The sequence below is a fragment of the Monodon monoceros genome, unplaced genomic scaffold (assembly GCF_005190385.1).
Source record: "Monodon monoceros isolate NGI ecotype Baffin Bay Population unplaced genomic scaffold, NGI_Narwhal_1 Super_Scaffold_3, whole genome shotgun sequence".
In the NCBI taxonomy this organism is placed as follows: Eukaryota; Metazoa; Chordata; class Mammalia; order Artiodactyla; family Monodontidae; genus Monodon; species Monodon monoceros.
In genome coordinates this window covers 78,291,737-78,314,014 of record NW_021703780.1, presented here as the reverse complement: position 1 = coordinate 78,314,014, position 22,278 = coordinate 78,291,737, and the positions used below count along the sequence as shown (strand labels likewise).

General features: G+C 38.1%; 1 protein-coding gene across 17 annotated transcripts in view; it reads left to right on the top strand.

Annotated features, from left to right (window-relative positions):
* The window catches only part of MAGI1 (membrane associated guanylate kinase, WW and PDZ domain containing 1), a 616,517-nt gene that overhangs the window by 501,462 nt on the left and 92,777 nt on the right, over positions 1-22,278 (top strand). For 9 of the 17 annotated variants that reach the window (XM_029243081.1, XM_029243080.1, XM_029243079.1 and 6 more), the window contains 5 exons: positions 266-467; positions 9,227-9,309; positions 13,458-13,496; positions 18,633-18,690; positions 21,652-21,749. In XM_029243081.1, the coding sequence (XP_029098914.1) occupies positions 266-467; positions 9,227-9,309; positions 13,458-13,496; positions 18,633-18,690; positions 21,652-21,749 (480 nt within the window). The remainder of the gene's footprint in view (positions 1-265; positions 468-9,226; positions 9,310-13,457; positions 13,497-18,632; positions 18,691-21,651; positions 21,750-22,278) is intronic. The other 8 variants (XM_029243085.1, XM_029243072.1, XM_029243084.1 and 5 more) reach the window with 2 other exon arrangements.

Below are 22,278 nucleotides of genomic sequence, written 5' to 3'. Positions count from 1 at the left end.
AGCATGTTTTTCCCTTCTTTCTTTTTCAGTAAAATAAAGTTGATTCATCATTTTGATGTTTTCAATTAAAAGAAGTTTCATCTAAATAAAACAGTATAGTCGATGTCCAGCAATTAGGAAAGGATGAAGGCTTTTAAGAATATAGATGCCCACAGTAGTGAGCACCTCAGTTTGGGGTATGATTTTTTTTGTTTGTTTGTTTTTTGTTTTTTTTTGGGGGGGTATGATTGACGATGTTTTCTTTTCTCTCCCCATGATTAAACAGCCGATTCTGGTGACCAAGAAGAGCACAGTCTTCAAGAAGCAACGCTCCCGCCTGTCAATAGTAGCATCATCGCTGCTCCCATCACGGACCCTTCTCAGAAGTTCCCTCAATACCTACCTCTTTCTGCAGAGGATAATTTAGGTCCTCTACCTGAAAACTGGGAGATGGCCTATACCGAAAACGGAGAAGTCTATTTTATAGAGTAAAGTACCATTATTTCTACCTGAATCTCTCTCTCTTTCTCCATTTCCCTTCTTTCTCTTTCTCTAGCAGCTACTGACGTAAATTTATTGTAAAAGGACTGATCGTGTGCTGATGGTCTTCTCTCCTACGATTTAACAAGCCTTGTACAAAAAAGCAATTAGCATAGCATCCTAATCATTGAAACTGAAGAGCTGGAGGAAGCATAAGATTAATAATTTCCCTAAAGAGTTAGACAACTAAACTATGGTGTATATATAAATTATGGTATTATATATGAAGAATATATCTAGCTGCTTAGAATATATAAATCCTTTGCTTATTTTTTCTTAATTGGGTTGTAGTTTCCTTTTTTTTTTGAGTTCTTCATATATTCTGGATACAATTCCTTTATTATATGTGTGATTTGCAAACATTTTGTCCAAGTCTGGCTTTTCTTTCCATTGTCTTAACTGTGTCTTTTGAAGAGCCAGAAGTTCTTAATTTTTATGAAGTCTAATTTATCACTTTTTTTTTCCCCTTGTGGATTGTGTTTTTAGTGTAGAAGCTAAGAAATCTTGGCCTAACTCAAAGTCAAAATGCAGTGTTTTTCTGCTATATTTCTTTTAGAAGTTGTATAGTCTACATTTAGGTCTGTGATCCATTTTAAGTTAATTTTTTTGCATGGTGCAAGGTATAAGGATTGAAGTTTGAGAATATAGAGATGTGAAAAGTCTTTCCAAATTAAAAACTTAATATTATATAGTTAAATATTTAACAAATAACCTGTACTGGAAAGGAAAAAATTACATAAAACTGAAACCATTCTAGAAAATCTAAGATAATGTAATTTCTTAACCAATACTCAATTTCTTAAGTGTTGTACTTTGGCTCTATTGTTGAGATTCCCTATTAAGATTCACCATAGTTTTATGTACCATAAAAAAGAAAAACAAAATGATCAATTAATCTATAAAATAATTAAAAACATAGGTAAGTCTGTTCTTCTCAAATACTGCGTGTTGGCCAAAAAGTTCATTTGGGTTTTTCCATAAGATGTTATAGAAAAACCCGAAAGAACTTTTTTGGCCAACCCAATAGATTAATGTTGAAGATCTGCTGTTCAGGGAACAATAACAAAGGACATTTTTGAATAACATATGAAGTGTCTCACCTTTGTAAAATATATGGGCATATACACATATCTGCTGTGTTATTATATGTGTATATTTGTTTTCCGTGAATATGTAGATAGAGCTCTATGTCTAGAAAAATTCTGGAAGTATCTATTAACACTTGAGTTTGAGTTAAGTAAGGAATTTAAAGAATTTATTTTCTTAATTACATTATACATGTCTGTGGGGTTTGAATATATATTTCCACTCAAATAATATTCTAGCATATATTTTGTAATTAGAAAAATCAGCAAGGGTAAGAAAGTATAATTTTCCTAAGGACATGGGAGTGAGGGAAAAGGCTTGGGTCTCGTAACACCCTCTTTCAGAACTAACCTAGGAAATCGGAGATGAGTGAACTATACCTCCTGGGTTATTTTCCAACCAGAAGGAGGGGACAGTCCATATTTCTGTCTTCATGTTCATGACGAATGCTTATTGCAGACAGGGGTGGATGATGAAGTCTTTTCCTAGGAGTTAGGGAAATATAGTGGTTAAGAGCTCCCCTAAAAAACTCATGTTGTTTCTACCCCTTACTATTTGTATGATCTTGGGAACTTGAGTTTGCCTCTCTGCATCTCAGTTTTCCCTGTGTGTAGAAGGACATGAATGTTGTGGATCATGCCTACCCTGTCAGATTTTCGTGAGAGTTAGATGAGGTAATGGATGTAAAGCGTGGACTAGTATTAATCACTGAGCATTATTGTTACTGTTACCATTTTTATCATCATTTGGTTACCACAGAGGAGTTTAAATGTTATAAAAATGGATGTTACCTATAAGCTTAGAATTTTGTACTTAGCTTTTGCAATAAATTGCCTTTAAAGTTAGGTCCATTAGTAAGGAAAAATTACGTTGAGCAAAGGAAAGTATAACAGAGGAATTCCTAATACAGAGTAATATGTGAAACTCAAATTTTTAGAAAAGAATGTATCAATAGGGTCTTCCCTGGTGGCCCAGTGGTTAAGAATCTGCTTGCCAATGCAAGGGACACAGGTTCGGGCCCTGGTCCGGGAAGAACCCACATGCCACGGAGCAGCTAAGCCCGTGTGCCACGACTACTGAGCCGGCGCTCTAGAGCCTATGAGCCACAACTACCGAGCCCTCGTGCCACAACTACTGAAGCCCACACACTGCAACTACTGAAGGCTGTGCACATAGAGCCCATGCTCTGCAACAGGAGAAGCCCATGCACCGCACACTGCAACGAAGGGTAGCCCCTGCTCACCACAACTAGAGAAAGCCTGCACGCAGCAACGAAGATCCAGCGCAGCCAAAAATTAAAAATAAATAAAATAAACTTATAAAAAAAAAGAATGTATTGATAGTTTTGCTCAAGACTGACTTGATGAATTTGAAAAAAGAAAGTTGGTTATTTTGATGGTTAGTGAGGACTGTGCTTAGTAAAAATGGTTAGTAAAGACCTAAGACTGTGGCTGATTTATAGGAGAGTACAGTGATTTGCTCACTTTTCATAACCTAATTTAGCTTTTAACCAGTGCCAGGCCAATCTTCATTGGTCTAATGTTTCATAGAAAATTTATGCAAAAGTATGGCTTATTATGACAACTCTGTGACTTGGTCTGCAGCTATCAAATTCTGTAGGTATTAAATTATTAGATACATACCATTTTTATTTTAGCCTAAATTATATATCCTGGTTAATGAGTTTTCGGGTGTCCTTCATTCTGAAGAACTTCATCTTAGAGTATCTTACATTGAATAGCAAGTTAAATTTCTATAGAATCAGATCTACCTTGTTTTACATATATGTGTCTATGTTAGCTTTACAGTTTATGGGAAATCTAAGAAATACTGGAATTTTAGAACATTAAAAAAGTAAGCATGGACTTACAAACTCTGGATATTATAAAGAAAGCGGACATAAGACTTCGAAAGGAGATAAAAATAAGGCAGACTGGCTGGGGAACTTGGGATCACAGAAATGACAGGTGGTGAGTTCCCTGAGTTTTCCTTTTACCTCATATAACCCAGACTTGGAGCTGAAGAAGCTAGTAATTCAGAAACACCAACAAGTGGAGACCAAAAAACAAAGCCCTCATAAAAGCCTACTCTCTCTAGCCAGAGGACCAGGAAGGGTATCCTGCAAGGCAGGAAGCTTTTATTGAATAACTGCTGGGCTTCAGCCAACAAGACACAAAAGCCTGTGCTCCCACCTCTACCAGCAAAGATCAGTGAGAAGCCTAGTCCTCTACCCTTCACAGGATGTAACTAGGATCTCAAACCTCCCTGCAAGTGTGGTGTCCAAAAAGCCTCAGAAGATAACTGGGAGTTTGTAGCCCGGCAGTAATGAGCACTCCCCCTTTCTTCATCTAAGTTTAATGGAGACCACATTGGGGGAGCCTGGATGCCCATCCTGACATGGCATTAACAAGGCAGCCTCTCTCCCCACTGGGGTAGTGGCAGAGGAGGTTTGGTGAAGAGTCAGCATTTTTACCACCAGTGGTAAAGTGGCCCCCAGCCTCCTCAGAGAGTTAGTGGGAACAGTAGTAAGGCACTCCTACCCCTCCCAGCCAAGCTGGTGTCAGAAGAGCCCTAGTGTGGAGCTGGAACTCCCATCTCTACCCAGTAGTAACAAGGAACTCCTCACCCTCTTGGGTGGGATACAGCCAAAGGAGTGATGAGAGGTAAATTTATAGCACTACACATATATATTAGAAAAGAAGAGAAGTCTCTAATCAACAATCTGAGCCCCCAATTTAAGAGCTTAGAAAAGAAAAGCAAATTAAATGTGAAATAAGTGGAAGGAAACAATAAAGGGCAGAAATTAATGAAATCAAAAACAGCAGAGATAATCAATGAAACAACCAGCTGATTCTTCAAAAAGATTAATAAAATTGAAGAACCTCTAGCAAGATTGACAAAGAAAAAATTAGAGAAGGTGTGAATTACCAATATTAAAATTTAAACAAAGAATTACTGCAGACCCTGAAGACATCAGAAAGATGCGAAAATGCTGTCAGAAAGTTTTGACATATAAACTTGACAACTTAGATGAAATAGACCAAATTCTTTGAGAAGCATGATCTACCACAACTCATCCAATATGGAATAGGTAATTTAAATAGCCCTAATGAATTTATAATTTAAAAACCCTTGAAAAAGAAAATTCTAGAAACCAGGTGATTTCACTGGAGAACCATTCAAAGAAGAATTAAATTTCTACACAATTTCTTCCTGAAAATAAAAGAGGAGGAACACTTCCCAATTATGTTTAAGAAGCTAGTATTACGTTGTTACCAAAATCAAACAAGGATAGTCCACGAAAAAAAAAGAAAAGAAAACTGCAGAGCAATATCCTCTTGAATATAGATGCAAAAACCTATAACAGAATATTAGCAAACAGTAATCAATAATACAGAAAAAAAAATTATACACCATGCCCAAGTGGGAATTATTCCAGGGATACAAGACTGGTTCAGTATTTGAAAAATTAATCAATGTAATCCACCATATTAAGACCCCAGTAAAGGAAAAAAAAAAATCACATGATCTTTTTCATTGACGCAAAGTATTTGACAGAACTCACTCATTCATGATAAAAATTTCTCAGGAAAATAAGAACATAGGGGAATTTCTTGACTTCATAAAGAACATCTATAAAAAACCTACAGCTAACATTATACTTACTGGTGAAATACAAAAAACTTTCCCTGCAAGATGGTGAATAAGCCAAGGATATTATCTCTTACCACTCTTATTCAACATTTTACTGTAATTCTAGCCCTAAATAAAAGGAAAGAAAAGACACACAGATTGATTATCTATCTAGAAAATCACCAGAAATGTACAAGACAGTTCTAGAATCAATGAGTTCAGCAAGATAAAAGATAAGCATACAAGCATCAGTTGTATATCTATATACTAACCATGAACAAGCAGACAACACAATTCAAAAGAAAATGTAATTCACATTTACTTTAAAAAAATGCCACTTAGGTATAAATCTAATGAAACATGTATAGGATTTTGTATGCCGTAAACTACAAGATACTGATGAAAGAAATCAAAGAAAGTCTAAATAAATGGAGAGACCCACTCTATTCATGGATTGAAAGACTCAGAATTGGTATAGTGAAGATGTCAGTTCTCCCCAAATATGTGTACAGGTTTAATATAAATCCTGTGGCAATCTCAGTGAGGCTTTTTGTTAGTATAGACAAGTGTATTCTAAAATTTATATAGAAAGGCAAAGGAACTAGAATAGGTTAAACAGTTTTGGAAAAGAAGAATGAAGTCACAGTAATCAGTCTGGCCTATATCAAGGCTTATTAACTAGCCACAGTAATAAAGGCTGTGTGGTATTGATGAAGAAATAGACACATAGATCAGTGGAACCCAGAAACAGGCCCACAAATGTGTCCAACCGATTTTCAACAAAGAATGCAAAAGCAATTCAATGTAAGGAAGATCGCCTTTTCAATAAAATGGTGCTGGAGCAAGTGTATAGCCAGAAGCAAATAAATTAACCTCAACCTAAACCTCATGCCTTAGAAAAAAATTAACTCAGAATAGATCATCATAAAGTACAAAATGTAAAGTAATAGAACTTTTAGGGGGGAAAAAAACCATAGAAAATCTTCGAGACCTAGTAATAGGCAAGGGGTTCTTTGACTTGACATCAAAAACATTATCCTAAAAGGAATAATTGATCAATTCAGCTTCATCAAAATGAAAACTTTATTTTTTTTATTTTTTATTTTTTGCTGTACGCGGGCCTCTCACTGCTGTGGCTTCTCCCATTGCGGGGCACAGGCTCCGGACGCGCAGGCCCAGCGGCCATGGCTCACGGGCCCAGCCGCTCCGCGGCATGTGGGATCCTCCCAGACCGTGGCACGAACCCATGTCCCCTGCATCGGCAGGCAGACTCTCAACCACTGTGCCACCAAGGAAGCCCCCAAAATGAAAACTTTTGCTTTGCAGAAGACTGTTAAGAAAACAAAAAGACAAACTACAGACAGGGAGAAAATATTTATAAACCCCACATCTCAAAATGGACTGGTATCTAGAATATATAAAGAACTCTCAAAACTCAACAGTTAAAAAAAAAAAATCCAGTTAGAAAATGAACTAAAGACATGAACAGACATTTTACTGAAGAAGATATATGGGTGGCAAATAAGCACATGAAAAGATGTTCAACATCATTAGCCATTAGAGAAATGCAAATTAAAACCACAAAGATATCATAGGTATATATATAGCTATTAGGATGGCTAAAATAAAAAATAGTAACAACACTAAATGATGGTGAAGCTTCAGAGAAACTGTATCACTCACACATTGCTGGTGTGTATGTAAAATCGTGTGGTATTCCAGAAAACAGTTTGGCAGTGTCTTAAACTAAACATTGCAATTACCATACGGCCCAGCCATTGCACATTTGTCCAGAAGAGTGAACACTTATATTCACACAAAAGCTTGTGCATAAATGTTTATAGTAGATTTATTCCAAATAGCCAAAAACTGGAAGCCACCCAGATGTCCTTCAGTGGGTAAAGTGTAGTACATTCATGCCGTGGAATACTACTCAGCAGTAAAAAGAATTGATTATTGATGTATGCAACAATCTCGAGGGGAATTATGCTGAATGAAAAATGCAAGTCCCCAAAGATTACATACTGTATGATTTCATTTATATAACATTTTTGATATGACAGAAGTATGGACATGGAGAACAGATTAGTGGTTGCCAGGGATTAAAAATGGATTTCAAAGGGAGGGGTTGTAAGGCAACCGGGTGTGGCTATCAAAGGGCAACATGAGAGATCCTGTGATGATGGAAATGTTCCATATGTTGACTGGCTGTCAGTATCCTGGTTGTGACTTTGTACGATAGTTTTGTAAGATGTTACCCTTGGTGGCATCTGGGTAAGGGGGGGATGTGGAATCTCTCTTTGTTTGTTCTTATAACTGCATGTGAATCTACAATTATCTTGAGATTAAAAAGTGTTTTTTAAAATACCACACATAATCTTCCCTCCTCTCAGTGACCATTTTTGCACTCCTACTATGTAGGAATAGTGCAGACCATGGGTTCTAGTGCGGGACTCCCTGGGTTTGATTCCATGCATCAACAGGGTGTTCTTGGGCAGGTTTCTTCACATCTTTGTCCTCAGTTTTCCCATGTGGAGAATGCGGAGTAATCACTTTAATACGAACAATGCTCCTCTCATAAAGTTCTTGTAAGGATTAAGTAAATTGTAATTTATATGTAAATGACAGAACAGATTATGATAGTTCTAAGAGGACAAATAAGTGCTGTTGGTGATCCTAGTTGTAACTGTATTAAACTTCCATTTGTTATTTCTTTTTTCTTTTTTTTTTTTGCGGTACACGGGCCTCTCACTGTTGCAGCCTCTGCCGTTGCGGAGCACAGGCTCCGGACGTGCAGGCCCAGTGGCCATGGCTCTCGGGCCCAGCCGCTCCGCGACACGTGGGATCCTCCTGGACCGGGGCATGAACCCGCGTCCCCTGCGTCAGCAGGTGGGCTCCCAACTACTGCGCCACCAGGGAAGCCCTGTTTTTTTCTTCTAACACAGTTGAGATAATGTCTGTACACAATTGCACGTTCTGTTTTTCACTTAAGCCTCAGTTTTTTCCCAACAATTAATAAGATTTGAATCTAAAATGAAAAACTGTGATAATTTTTTCAATGTATTTACAACCAAAACTTCAGATTTTATTTTACAACCTAAACTTCGAAAAAAAAATTTTTTTTTTTAAATTTTCTATGTTTTGTTTCTGGTTTGCAGCTTGAACTACTGGACTTGTAGTTCTTTGCTCCTCTTATTTAGTTTGCATAGAGTGGACTGGTTGCTCAAGCAGAATTTTGTCCCAGATATGCTTCTGGTCAATTCTCCCAGTCATTCTCCTGGCATTTCTAACATGACTGAAGGGCAACAGTGTCTATTGAAACACTTCCTCTCCGGTTGGGCTAGACCCTCCAGAAGGAAGTGGGGTGACATGTGCAGCTTTTCCAAGCTTTTCCTTGGTCTCGGTTCGATTTGCGATAGGTAATTTGGGGTTGCCTTCACTATGTCTGAAGCATAATTTAAGATACTGTGATGAATGATATGTCTTAGCAGCTTCAAGCCACTTGCATGAATTGAAGTAGTTTCACACAGTCATGGGAATTCTTATGTAATATAACGAGTGAAATAGCAGCCTTCTTTGTGAATTCCAGCATCCAGCGTTGAAGTCATAGACAAATTGAAAATAAATTGGAATGCGCTCTGTGACAAATGTGAAGACTAAAATAAGCCTAGACAAGAGTAGGCCGCATAGACAAGGGGTATGATTTGGAGCTCAGTTTTCAAAAATAAAGCTGGTATTACATTTTAAGCTTTCCATGATGGAATGGTGATGTCTTAGAGTAAGGAAGCAGCCTCCCTAAGACCCTCCTCAAGCCATTTCATAATTCCAAACCGGGGCTCTCTCCTGGCCTCAGTTTGCTGTTAGACAGTATCTTTTCTTCGGTAGAAGAGAGTAAATGTTCAAGACTGTTTAAATCTTCTGTCATTGAGCTTTTTACTTTTTTTTTTTCTTTTCAAACATATTTCTTGTTTTTGTTTCTGGATTTCAGCCATAACACAAAAACAACATCTTGGTTAGACCCTCGGTGCCTGAACAAGCAGCAGAAGCCTCTGGAAGAGTGTGAAGATGATGGTAAGGAGCTAGGAAGGTCTGGGTTTAAGGGGCTTGTTCACACATGCAAATTTTAAAGCGTTGTAGCAAGGTCAACTGGGTTTCTAACAATGGGTTTTTGAAAGGTAATCCAGTTTCTAGTAAGTGCACTATGGTTTCCAAAAGCAGGAGAGAAGAAATCAGCAAAATTGCTTTCAAAGAATGATTTGTTTAAACATAAAGGCATCCTCAGTTCTCTGTTAGAAACAGAACTTCAGCACAGTCAGGAAGTATTCAAATGTAGATGCAACCTGTGCCTTCAGGAACTTGGAGAAAATTCTAGAAAGTCTCTAGGAATTTAGAAACCAAAGATGCTCTGATCACTTACTTATTGGACGCTAATCATATATTGTGACAGTCTTAGAGAAAAAAAAAATCAGGAACTTTTCTTGAACTCTTCATACTTCATAATTTGATTATTTCTCCAGGTTCAGCATAAAGAAAGCAGATTTTGTTGTAATTGGGAGTCTGTGTGTGACTTAGAGTATATCCTAAATATGAGAAAGTCTATTCTTCCACAAAAGAGACTGAGCCCCACTCTCCCTGTTAATTAAAAGAAAAAAGAATCAATTGTCTATAAGAGTTACTATCATAAAAAAGAAAAGTTTATTTCAAGGCTTTGGAACTTCTAATTACTTTTGCAAAAGGAAAAGAAAATTAAGATGGAACAAATGTGTTCCCTTTCAGTCTATCCTAAGTTGTACCAAAATTGCTTTTTGACATGAACAAATTAAAAGGGAAATGGCTTGCTTTGCTACTCATTATTGATTTCTGGCATTTGAATTAGTAGTATAATTTTGAATACACATTTTACTGTAAGATAGTGAAAGTGTATTAATTTATCCTATGGGGCAGAATTGATGTCCGTATAAATGTGAGGTTTGTTTGAAAATGTAAGCCCGTAAAATATGATCCTGTCAAAACCTTACACTCCAGACTGTATGTGGATCGCAGATTACATGAAATGAACATAGAATTGCGTGTTCATGTTTAGCTGGGTGACTTCAACTGGAAATACAAATTCTTCTGACTGAGGAGGCATAGCTGAGAGGCTTGTTTTATTTCGGTTGCTGAGTCCTGAAGAAGAAACGGAACAGGCGTGGGAGCTGCATTATTTTGCATGCTTAAGGATAATGGACTGTCCTGATTATTCACATATTCTATTTAATATATAATACAGAGGTGACCAGTTTTCAAAGTTCAGAACATAAAATACTTCCAACCATAAAACTTCTCAGAACAAAATTTAATCTTTATTTGATGCCTGATGATTTTGAAGCCATTTTAGGCCCTCTTATTACCAACAGATCTTCAATGTCAGTATCCATTATAATTATACTGGGAATGTATGAAAATGCCTGTTAATATAATTTTATAGATAATAGAAGGCTCCAGTAGCTTTTACTGAGAAAAACGGAGTAAAAGCATTGAGTAGAATTACTGAATGTTTTTCTTAACAATGCTGGTTATTTTTAGTTCTTAGAATTCATGTCATTGGTGTTAATTTTATTCCCTTTGGAACAAGTATGTATTCATACCAAATGCTTAGTAATTGTCCATTCACCATTAGAATTCATGGATTCTTTTTCTGCTAGAAACTATATGTATGTCTGTGTGCCTTTATACACAAATGTTATAAGTATATAACCAGATTATACCGCAGTGACAAGTATCAGTTCTCATATTTGCCTTTTCTCTTGCCAGTTACCACAAAGCTGCCTTGAATTGTTTTTTATTATCATGACATAAAGAAGAATCACATTGTTGGTCACCATACTGTTCCTGTGTTTCCTTCTATTCTCTGTAGGTCACATGCATATCAAATGTAACAGTATGGCATCACACTTATTGTAAAAACGTTCTATTTTCTTTTTCCTATCTCGATAAAGTCAGAAACTAGTTTGGATTTTGATCTTCAGTGTATAAGTCCTGTTGTTATTTCTGTGTTTTAGTAGTTCACTTAGAGGCCTTCTACCTTGCCTTTGAGCTCCAGGCCAGTATTTTAATCTTTAATAACACTGTTTGTCTCAGAGAGACTTTAAACTCATTCTGATTAAAACCCAACTAATGATTCCACCTCCACCCCAAATCTGGTCTTCTGTAAGTATTCCCCATCTCAGTGGAGGGTAAATTCATACATACTTAAGAGTCCCTCATGCCGTTTTAGTTTTCTTAACACCCACTTCTAACCCATGTACTACCAGTTGAGTTCACCCTGCCTCCCAAATGTCTCTGGAATCCATTCTCCATTTTCTTCACTATCTCTGCCATGCTGGTCAAGGTCATGCTCATCTTCCACCCAGACTCTTGCCCGCTCTCCTTCTTGCACCGAACTCAGAGCAGTTTTTTAAAATGTCTTTGTGTCATCACCACCACCTCAAGCCCTGTTTAATGGCTGTGGTCTGTTCAGTAAATGCCAAGTCCATAGCTTGTGTCTCCAAGCTCTCTGTGGTTCAGTCTCTAAGCTTGTCTGACTCTCGTTCCAACCTGTACTCTATCCTTCATCCCCACGAGTCCTCATCGAGCTGCTGCTCCGTGATCGTTAGATGTGCAGTTCTCCCTTCTTAGAATCCTCTTACATCCCACAAGTAATTATTGAATGCCTTCTCTATGTCCAGTGCATTCTGGGAATTTCAGATGTATCACTGAACACAATAAACAAGAAGCCCTGCTCTTGCAGAGCTTAAATTTTAGTCATTTTTCACTCTAAGTCTTTTCATTAAGTTTTGCATAACCTTCAGATTACAGCTCAGGGACTCTGCCCCTGACTTTGCCCCCAAATATGATTAGGTCAATCTATTATGTATCTTAACTTCAGAGAACTTACCACAGTTTTAATTTAATTTTTATCTATGTGAGCTTTGGCCATGTTTCCTTTCCCGGAAGGATAGAGATGTGCCTGTTGGTGCTCATTTCGATGTCGCTGTCACCTGGCATAGTGACTGGCACGTAGTAGTTCTCATTAAAGAAGTTTTGAGGAAATGAATGAGTGCCCCCAAAGATATTTTAAATAGTATACAAAAGGCCATTTTCATGAACGATTTTATGTAAATAAGATTCCCTTCTTAGGAAACAATACCAGTGTCAACCTTATTGTTGGCAGTTGGAGAGTTTTTAAATCAAGAGTTTACAAGGTGTGTAGGGCCGCGTTGGTGACTAAAGTCAATAATCGACTCATTTGTTCATACATTCATTCATCCATTTGAGAAATATTTGGTACCTATTATGTATCAAAAACTTCAGTGGCCACTGAACATATTGCAGTAGTGAAAACAGGCTTGATCCCTGTGTTTGTGGAGCTTAGAGTGGAGGGGATAGCCACCCGCTGTGTAGCTGGAGTGACTGTCTATGACATGATGTGTTGTGTGCTGTCCTGTGTTCTCTTCACAGTCAACATAAAATGCTTTACTGACAGCCAGAGACCGTCAAGAATGGAGAGGATCTTTTCTTGTTTTGCTCACTGAAATTGCAGAGAACATTTTCATTCTATTATTTCTGAGCTGTTTGACTTAGAAATCTTATACAAAGTAAGCTCCGTCTCCCACTGCTCCTTTTGGGGCAGCCATCAAGCCCCACTTCCCCCATGTATATCATCCTGACATAGTTCATTTTTCTAACTCCTTTTGAAAGACGATGAAGTGTAGCTCACCTTAGAACGTGTATTCTCAATTTGACCTCGCCTTCCGTTTTTCAGGCAGCGGTATTACTTATAAGTTAAGTAATTTTGCCTCGCTGATTAGAAGATTATTGAGGGATTAAAAGGACTAATACTGAAAGGTCTAACAGCTTTGTTTGCTTGAAATAAGACCTGTAATAAGTGACTTGCCACGTAAGGACGTTGAAACCGCAAAGGTGTTTGTCATCTTTTACAACCGATCAAACCCTATTTTGCCATGCAAGGAAATGAGCCATATAATTATGTTGCCAATATCAGCTCTTCCCGTTTTGTGATTTACACTGAGGTCTCGAGTTGAGTAGTCAAGCCAATGAAATAAGCCACAATGCAGGTAAGGACAAAACAAAGTGATGTGTTTGCTGCTGTTTTTCTTGAGGGGAGTTTCTTTTCTTGGTGCTGGTGTCTGAATTTTTCTTTCTCTCTTTTCTGTCTCATTCCTGCTATTCCTTTGGAGAAGAAGGGATCCATACGGAGGAGCTGGACAGTGAACTAGGTAAACCCTCCCAGCCTGCATAACTTGCCCTGGTTGCCTTGGTCCCCAGTGACTTGCTTAATCCCTCTGTTTCTTTAGTTTGCACTTCTCCAATTATGATTTTCATTCCGGCTTAGCCACAAAAGGTCAATCGTATACAACCCATGTGTCTGACTGCAGACATCACACAGAGTTGTAATAAGTTGTGTCTACAAAGAAGAAGTCTGAGGGAATTGGGACTAGAATGAGAGCTAGCAGATCAGTGCCAGATACTCTCGTAAATTCAGGAGTAAGGAAAAACAGGGATAGATGCTTGCCATGTCCCTTGAACTCTCCTATAATCTATCTCGGGCTCATTTCTTTATTTATTTGGTGTGGTTGACTTTCTCCATGGGGAATACAGAAAAGCAAAACAAAAATCTTCCAGACTAGCTGAGAGATCTTAGAGTAACAGCAGTACAACAATTCCACTGATTAGCTGAATGGGTACTAAGTCCTAGTATTATGTTGTTACTCAGTCACAGGCTACATGTTGACTTTGTAACCATAGTGAATGGCTTGAAAACCGGATCCTGGGTTTATATGTGTCATTTTCCTCAGAGTGTGTATGTCAATGGAAATCAAGTCTTGATTAGTCCAAGCTCTTGCAGTTCAGAAATAATTTACATTAGCAGATAATTCCAAACTCTTTTATCTTTCCTCTTGGAATATATTGAATTATATTCCCTGCTAAGTTAAATGTTTTATGTTCAGCTTTTTTTTTAAAAAATAAATTTAATTATTTATTTATTTTTGTCTGTGTTGGGTCTTTGTTGCTGAGCACGGGCTTTCTCTAGTTGCAGCAAGCGGGGGTTACTCTTCGTTGCGGTGCGTGGGCTTCTCATTGCAGTGGCTTCTCTTGTTGTGGAGCGCGGGCTCTAGGCAAGCGGGCTTCAATAGTTGTGGTACGCGGGCTCAGTAGCTGTGGTTCACGGGCTCTAGAGTGCAGGCTCAGTAGTTGTGATGCACGGGCTTAGTTGCTCCACGGCGTGTGGGATCTTCCCAGGCCAGGGCTCAAACCTGTGTCCCATGCATTGGCAGGCGGATGCTTAACCACTGTGCCACCAGGGAGGTCCAGAAAGATCTGTTTTTAAAGATGTACAATAAATTGTCCTTGTGGTCATTGTGGTAGGAATGACTTGAGATTCAACCTGTGTAACAGAACAATTTGAAACTCATTTTATAAATTAAAAAAAAAAGTATCAATCCAGTGATATTAGATAAAATCATTGAAAAAGACAGAACTAGCTTTTCCAGATGAAAAATGAGTGCCTCGATCCTTTGTGGAACCAGTTTAAACTACTCTGGCCACCTGACTAATGTGTGTGAGTGCCCACCACTGTGTGTGGGAAGTTGGTGAGATAATTCCACTGTGCATAAGGGCACAGCCTTATTTGCTTCTGTGGAAGCTTGAATGTTGAAGTTTTCAGGAAAGAATCAACTGTCTTCTTTTCTCATGTATCTGTAACATTGTAGAAACTTTCCTGTGCTGTTAAAGACTCTACAAAGTAAGTTTTACTGGCTTACTTACCTTCTTACCTTCTTATGGCCAGAGCCACAGTTCTGGGAGATGGTTTGGTGAAGTGGGAGCTGTCTCTGGGGTCAGGGCAGGTTGCCTAGACTCATATCTGGGTTCCGCCACTTACTTGCTCTGTGACCTTGGGCAAGTCATTCACCTTCCCTTAGCTTCCTGTTCCTTACCTGTAAAGAGGGGCTGAAAGAGGAGCTCTCATTGGGCTTAAGAGGAGACTTAATAATAATATGTCTTAATATTTGCCCCTGAGATCAGCACATGTTGTTTTTTGCCAGTTTTCTGATTTAGTAACTAATTCTTTCTTGTTGGACTTTTCAGTGTTTCCTTATGATACTTTTTGTGTTTAATATGGGGCAGGAGAGCAACATGTATACAATAGAAATGGCCCAAATGTGTCCTTATTCACAGACAGACAGACAGACACACGCACACACACGCGCACAGTTTTTCCTTGCATTCACTTCAGATTCCTTTGACAAGCTCACTGCCCATTTTCTTAATAAGAGGATCCTAATTGCAAACAATAGCAACTGTCAGGTTTTCAATGAACAGTACAAATCCAGATGTGACAAGGAAACCCTCTCTGTAATCTGCCTCTGAGAGGCAGGGGCGGTGGGCTTGGGTGTTGGACACAGATCATTTGATTGCAGAATTGTCATTTCTGAACTCTATTGTCTGGGCTGGGTCACTAGCTCCATTATGCACTTTGGTTTTGCAGAATTTATCACATCTTCTGCAGTAATCTCCCCAGAATGAAAAAGCACTTGAAGAACCTTCTTTTCGAATTACAGAGTATTCATGAGATAGGGAAATGAGATCCCCTCCCAATCAACACTGAATTACAGTGTAGAACCATATCTCTGACTGTGAACATGACTTTCAATCTGTGCCCTGACACAACTCTGGGAACATTTTTCTGCTCCATATTCACTTCCATGGCGATGATTAGTACAACATGAGATTTTTAGTGGTAGGAACAGCAAGCAAGCAGGCCATATAGATTTGTCCAGTTCCTTTTGGGCTTTCCTAGAACCGTTGCCATTAGCTGAGCTTAGGTGCCAGGTGCTGTGTAAAAGGTTTTACAAACATCCTTATTTAGTCTACAGTTGACCTTTGAGGTAAATCCAGGACAAAGATGTGGTTTCGAGATGTTAAGTAACTAGCCAAACACTAGACTGATAAAACCTTAGGGCTAAGAGGGAAGAGATATGGGAACATATGTATATGTATAGCTGATTCACTTTGTTACAAAGCAGAAACTAACACACCATTGTAAAGCAATTATACTCCAATAAAGATGTTAAAAAAACAAAAACAAAAACATTAGGGCTAAAGTTCAGACGAAGATCTGGACAATCCCAAAAGGGTCTAAGCCACCTGAAATCTTGGTGACATCTTTTTTTTTTTTTTTTTTTTTCGGTGACATCTTGTACAGACTGTTCTGATGTCTGACAGTTGTTAGACATGGGGGTGTGGCTCTCTATGTATCTTTAGAGTAGTTTAGAAAAAAAAAAATTTGTAATGCCATCATTTTCTGGGCTTCAGTATTTTCTGCCATTTTCAACTTTTTAGAACCAAATGGCACATTGGAAGACAAACATCTTCTGTTTCTAAATCGATGACCCATTTCTATTTTAAGCTTTCAGAGACTAATTCCTATTATTAAGTTAATCACCACATGGGAAGTGAGAAATCTGTCTTTTCAATTTTAAATGAGTTTTAGCTGGAAAAACTGGAACATTTCTGGAGTTTGCTAATCTGTCCCAGAAGATGTGTTTCAATTTACAAACGTCCAGAAATACCAGTTGACCGACCTCATGTCTCAACTCTAGTATGTAAATTGTTGAGTAGGTGACAGGGCAGAGTCAGAGGTGGCTTCTTATCTTGCAGCCTCCTTGGACCTCCATCAAAGCACTTACCCTGTGATGTATGAATTGTCTGCCCAGCCGATGCACTTGTAATTATTTTTGTGTACCTGGCACCTAGCATACCTTCAGGCAGACAGTAGGCACTAAATAAATGTTTGACAAATAAATGGAATGAGTTGAATTCTTAATTTTTTCCCCTATTTTATCTGAAGATAATCAGGCCATATATTAAGGTTACAGATTTTGAAAAGAAGTTTGGTTAAACATGATGTGGTCCCCTCACACCCACTCGCTCTTTTGCCCTATGGCAGCACAAGCACATGCGTGGGCACCAATTGGCCTTTTTGTAATCTTCTGATTTCCCAACTCTTTGGAAATGTTTTCCTGGTTCGTTTGCATTTAAATGGTAATTTCCAGCATTGTAAGGGGAAACCATTTCCCAGGCATTTGATTTGCATCCGTCCGCAAGACGCTGTGTACAGAAATGCCAAGTTATATCAACATCTGCATGTTGGCCCTGCCTTGCCTTTTAGTAGCTTATGTCTCCCAGAATCCAAAGACTTCCTTAAAACCTGCTAAGTGTTTTGTTTTGTTTTGTTTAAAAAAAGGAAGCAAAGGAGGGAACCTGTCTCTTTGTTTGAAAACAAATATCAGGTGGAGCAAAAACCATGAAACTAATGTCTCTTGATGTGCAGCCAAATCTGAGCAAAACATAAACTTTAAGTAATTAGCCCTGTGTGTGTATATGTGCACGTGCACATGACTCCATTTCTTACCTTGAACCAAAAAGAAGGGAAAGAAATTTAAGGAGAAGTGCTGCTCTGCCTGAAGACTTGTTTAACGACGCAAAATACAATGTAGTTGCTTCTTTCACCAAATTATCTGGTGCAGTGGGCTTTTTCACAGTAGGTTCTTATTATGACAGAACCCATTATTACCTAGTTAATGAAGTTGCAACCTTTCATATGAAACCTTATGAAGTTCGGTAGAGCACAGGTGAGTTTTCAGAAAGGCACACATATCACCCAATGCCATTTTACCACCACATTTAGAGGAATAAAGTCTACCCCCTTAGGTAGTGAGTCTTGGAGAGCAGGACCTGTGTTTCTGCTTTCATAGGCACAGCCCCGGTGAAGACGGGCCTGTCCAGATATAGCAATTGAGTTGTAGATGTGTGCAATTCAAAAATCCAACTCCATGTGGCCATTTTTTATTTACTCGGTAGCATTTTAATTAGGAACAAGGAGAAAATAAGATGCAAATTTTAATTTATTCCAGGGAGAACAGAAACGGCACTATTGTATTGAAAATGAAAGGAAACATTCATCCATTTTTGCTTGTGTGATAAGGTAGTCTAGCAATAAAATGAGAAAACAGCAAATATTTAAAATAGGAACTAGGCGTTCGAGGCAAAACTTAACTATATTTCCATTAAAATCTCATTTAATAGTTGATTTAGAATGAAGGCACCTGAGACTGCATTTTATTAAGTTTCATTTGCTTGTGCAAAATATCAGTAAAGAATTGCTTTTCGTGTAGAAAAATACACCAATAAAATAATTCTCACTCTTTTTTTTTGGTTAGGATACGCAGTTTTAATTGGATTTAAGGCATTATTTTATGAGTCTTTCTTTTTTTGCCTAACCCAGTTGTTGAAAATCCTTAGGCTCTTCAAGAATATGCTCTTCTTGGTCTGAATGTTCTTTTCTTTTTCAGAACTGCCTGCTGGTTGGGAAAAGATTGATGACCCTGTCTATGGTATCTACTATGTAGAGTAAGTGCCTGTTAAAACACATTTGAGCTTGCACCCTTCTGTAATTATTTACACTTATGCTGAACAGAGTTAGCCATTGTGATAAGGCACAAACAGAATAATAATAGTAACATAATATTAATTTTATAATGAAAAAATATTCAGCAAATCTAATGATGATAAATTATATTATAAAATTCATGAGGGCAGTATCCATGTCTTCTGTTTATCACTGTATTACCAAAGCCCAACATAGTCCTGACCTATGGCAGGTACTGAATAATAAGTATTAGTTGAATGAATGAGAAAAGCAAGGAGTCAGTACACTGAGTATGGGTTGTTTATCTTCAGGAAAAGAATCAGTTTTGCCTGTTTCTTGCCCTGCTTAAGTCTGAAGTTCTCAGTAATCATTTATTCATTCATACTTTCCAGAAGGGTCAGACAGATCTAAATAATATATGAAACGCTGCTGCAATTAAGAAGGAAATTGAGAACTAGCCTAAGTGGCAAGACTGTGTAAGCCTCTTTGCCTTTACCATACCTGTGGCTCCTGTGTTCCATTTCTAAGAGTCTCAAACCCTCATCACTACCTCTTTACCATGTACCTTATTCTAGCAAGAGGCATACACTTGGTCCTTTCATCACAGTTATATATTGGTAGGATGATACTCAAAGAAAATAAAAGAAACCTAAGTGGGTAAACACTGAAAAAATGTTTTACATCATTTCCTCTGAGAAAGATGAGTAATAAATAATAAAAGATCTTACAAAAGAAACACATGCCATATAAATGTTCTGTCATCAAAATCCTACCTGCCACAATGAAGATAACTTGGAACGCTTTCTATCACTGGAACGTTTTCTATCACTCATGCTGCTGCCAATGAAAAGTTATTCGTATAATACCCTGGTGATAGAAACATATGATGCAACAATGCCAAGCCATAAAATGCTCAGCATCTTGTTGTAAAAAATTACGAGTTCAATATAGCAAGTGTCTTTGGTCAGTACTCAGATTGCCACCTCTTTACCTAACAGAAAGATTGGGGATTGGGGGCATTAGAAAGGCCAACTTGAATGCCATTTAAAGCAACATGATGCATCTAGAGATTATCATACTAAGTGAAGTAAGTCAGAAAGAGAAAGACAAATACCATATGATATCACTTATACATGGAATCTAAAATATGACACAAATGAACCTACCTATGAAACAGAAACAGGATCACAGACAGAGAGAGCAGAGTGGTGTTTACCAAGGGGGAGGGGATTGGGGGAGGGATGGAGTGGGAGGTTGGGGTGAGCAGATGTAGCCTTTTACATATGGAATGGATAGCAGCAAAGTCCTACTGTATGGCACAGAGAACTATGTTCAGTATCCTGTGATAAACCATGATGGAAAAGAACATTTTTTTAAAAAAGAATGTATACATATATATATATATATATATGTATGTATGTATAACCAAATCACTTTGCTGTACAGCAGTAGTTAACACAACATTGTAAATCAACTATACTTCAATAAAAAAAAATTTAATCTTAAAAAATTTAAAAGAGAAAGAAAGGTGATCTTAGTCGTTTCCCTGACCCTCATAAAATTCCTCTGTGTGCCCTACAGATCATTTTTCTCACAGATATACAGTGGGGCTCCTGTCTAATTGGGGCTTGTTTTGAGTTCTCCCTCAAATAATTTGTGCATCAAAAGAGAAAAAGAATAAATGACTACAGCTTTGATGGATAAAGAGACTTGGAGTGAGGGGCGAGTTGTTACCTTACCATACATTTCTCCTCCCTGTCTTCTCAGATCCATGTGCCTGTGAATGTTAGACTATATCTTAGCATGAAATTGCCTACCAGAATTAGGAAATAAACAAGTAGTCCTATAATAGGAATTAAGGGTAGTCGGTCTATCCACCCTACTTGACAAGCCTGTCTTTAAAATATAAAGCCTGGCTTGAAAAAATATTTTGAGTTCTAAATAATCACATAATAGGAATATTTTCAAACTTCTTATGAAGTATGATTTTGATGAAGGAGAAAAGATAGGAATATGTTTATCCTTGTGTGTCTGTGTACTATGTGTGTATGTTCATATACATACACTAAATAGGGTGGTGGCAAAAAAATATGCATTTGGATTTATATATATGTTTGTGTGTGTATATGTGTGTATTTTTATCTTGCCTTGGCCTTATTAGTTTTGGAGCCATCTGAAGCATCTGGGTCTTTGTCACTTTGAACACATCACATTTGCTTAGGTTAGCTGCATTTGGAGTCTTTTTGCCTAAGGCTTATCCTTTGAATCCTGACTCCATGCCTATTGATCAAAATAGTTGACAGATGTTGGTAGAGTCCTTCTTTTAACTTGATCGTTTGGGAAATGCTTATGCTTCCGTGAACTCTGTTGTAGAAAGTTACGCAGAATTTCTGGCATTACTTATTACAGACAACACCACATCTTCACTTTAATCTCCTTTTAAAATAATTCTATAATCGACTTCTTGTTGAATTAAAGAAACACCCTTCTGTCACGTGATTCCTTGGGCATTTGGCAGAGTCGGTGGTTATAATCCTGGGACTTGAAAGCAGGCCAGTCTGAGCTTGAATCCTCTTTACTGTTGACTAGTTCTGTTTTGTTAGGTGAGCTGTTTCTTAACTGCTCAGAAAATTCCCTTCCTTATCCATAAAATAGGAATAAAAATAGGACCTCTATCCTAGCATTTATTGAAGATTTTAAAAATAAAATGCATGTAAAGCTGGTAGCACAGTGCTTGGGACAATTAAGCAGTCAGTATATGGAAACCATTCATTTTCGTTTTTATTTTATTGTATCTTCGTAACTGTGCTTTTTGACACAAGATGCTCAACATCTCAGACCACCTGCTTTGCTCAGGTCTAATCAAGGGACTTGGACTGATTGGCTTTTTGCTTGTGGGATGCAATATTTCCTAACTGAATGCAATCTGCCTTCTGCTCCAGCCACATCAACAGGAAGACACAATATGAGAACCCGGTTCTAGAAGCCAAACGGAAGAAGCAGCTGGAGCAACAGCAGCAGCAGCAGCAGCAGCCAGAAGGTTTGCTCCCCCGTGATCTGTGGGCCAAGGAGCTCCGGGCAAAGCCTGGGCGCTGACACCCCCGTGTGGTCAGAACTGGCCACGAGCATCATGTCCTTTGGGGTGCTGGGGACTGGATGTCCTGGAAGGGTGGGGAGTAATGCAGAGCCTCTGCTAGATTCCATACCCTGAACCTGGACAGCTAAAGTGGGGGGCCCAGTTGAAAAGCACCCAATCTCCACTCTAATTTAGAAAGGGACTGCCGTTAGATTGGAGAACGTTTCTGATGGTGAAAGAACTACCTTGTGCTCAGTAGCTTTTGCACAGCACCTGGTATCTAAATCCAAACCACTTTTAGCACGTTAAGAGGAGGTGCTGGGTATGAAACTAACTTTTAATTTTAGGAACATTACATATAAGAATCAGAAAACGCTGTTAATTTTCAGTGCTTTTAAAAAACTACAAGTTAGTTCACATTCTTCACAAAAATATGAACAATTCAGGAGTGGAGAACATATAAGTTCTCCATTTAAGCCAGTGGAGGCCCTAC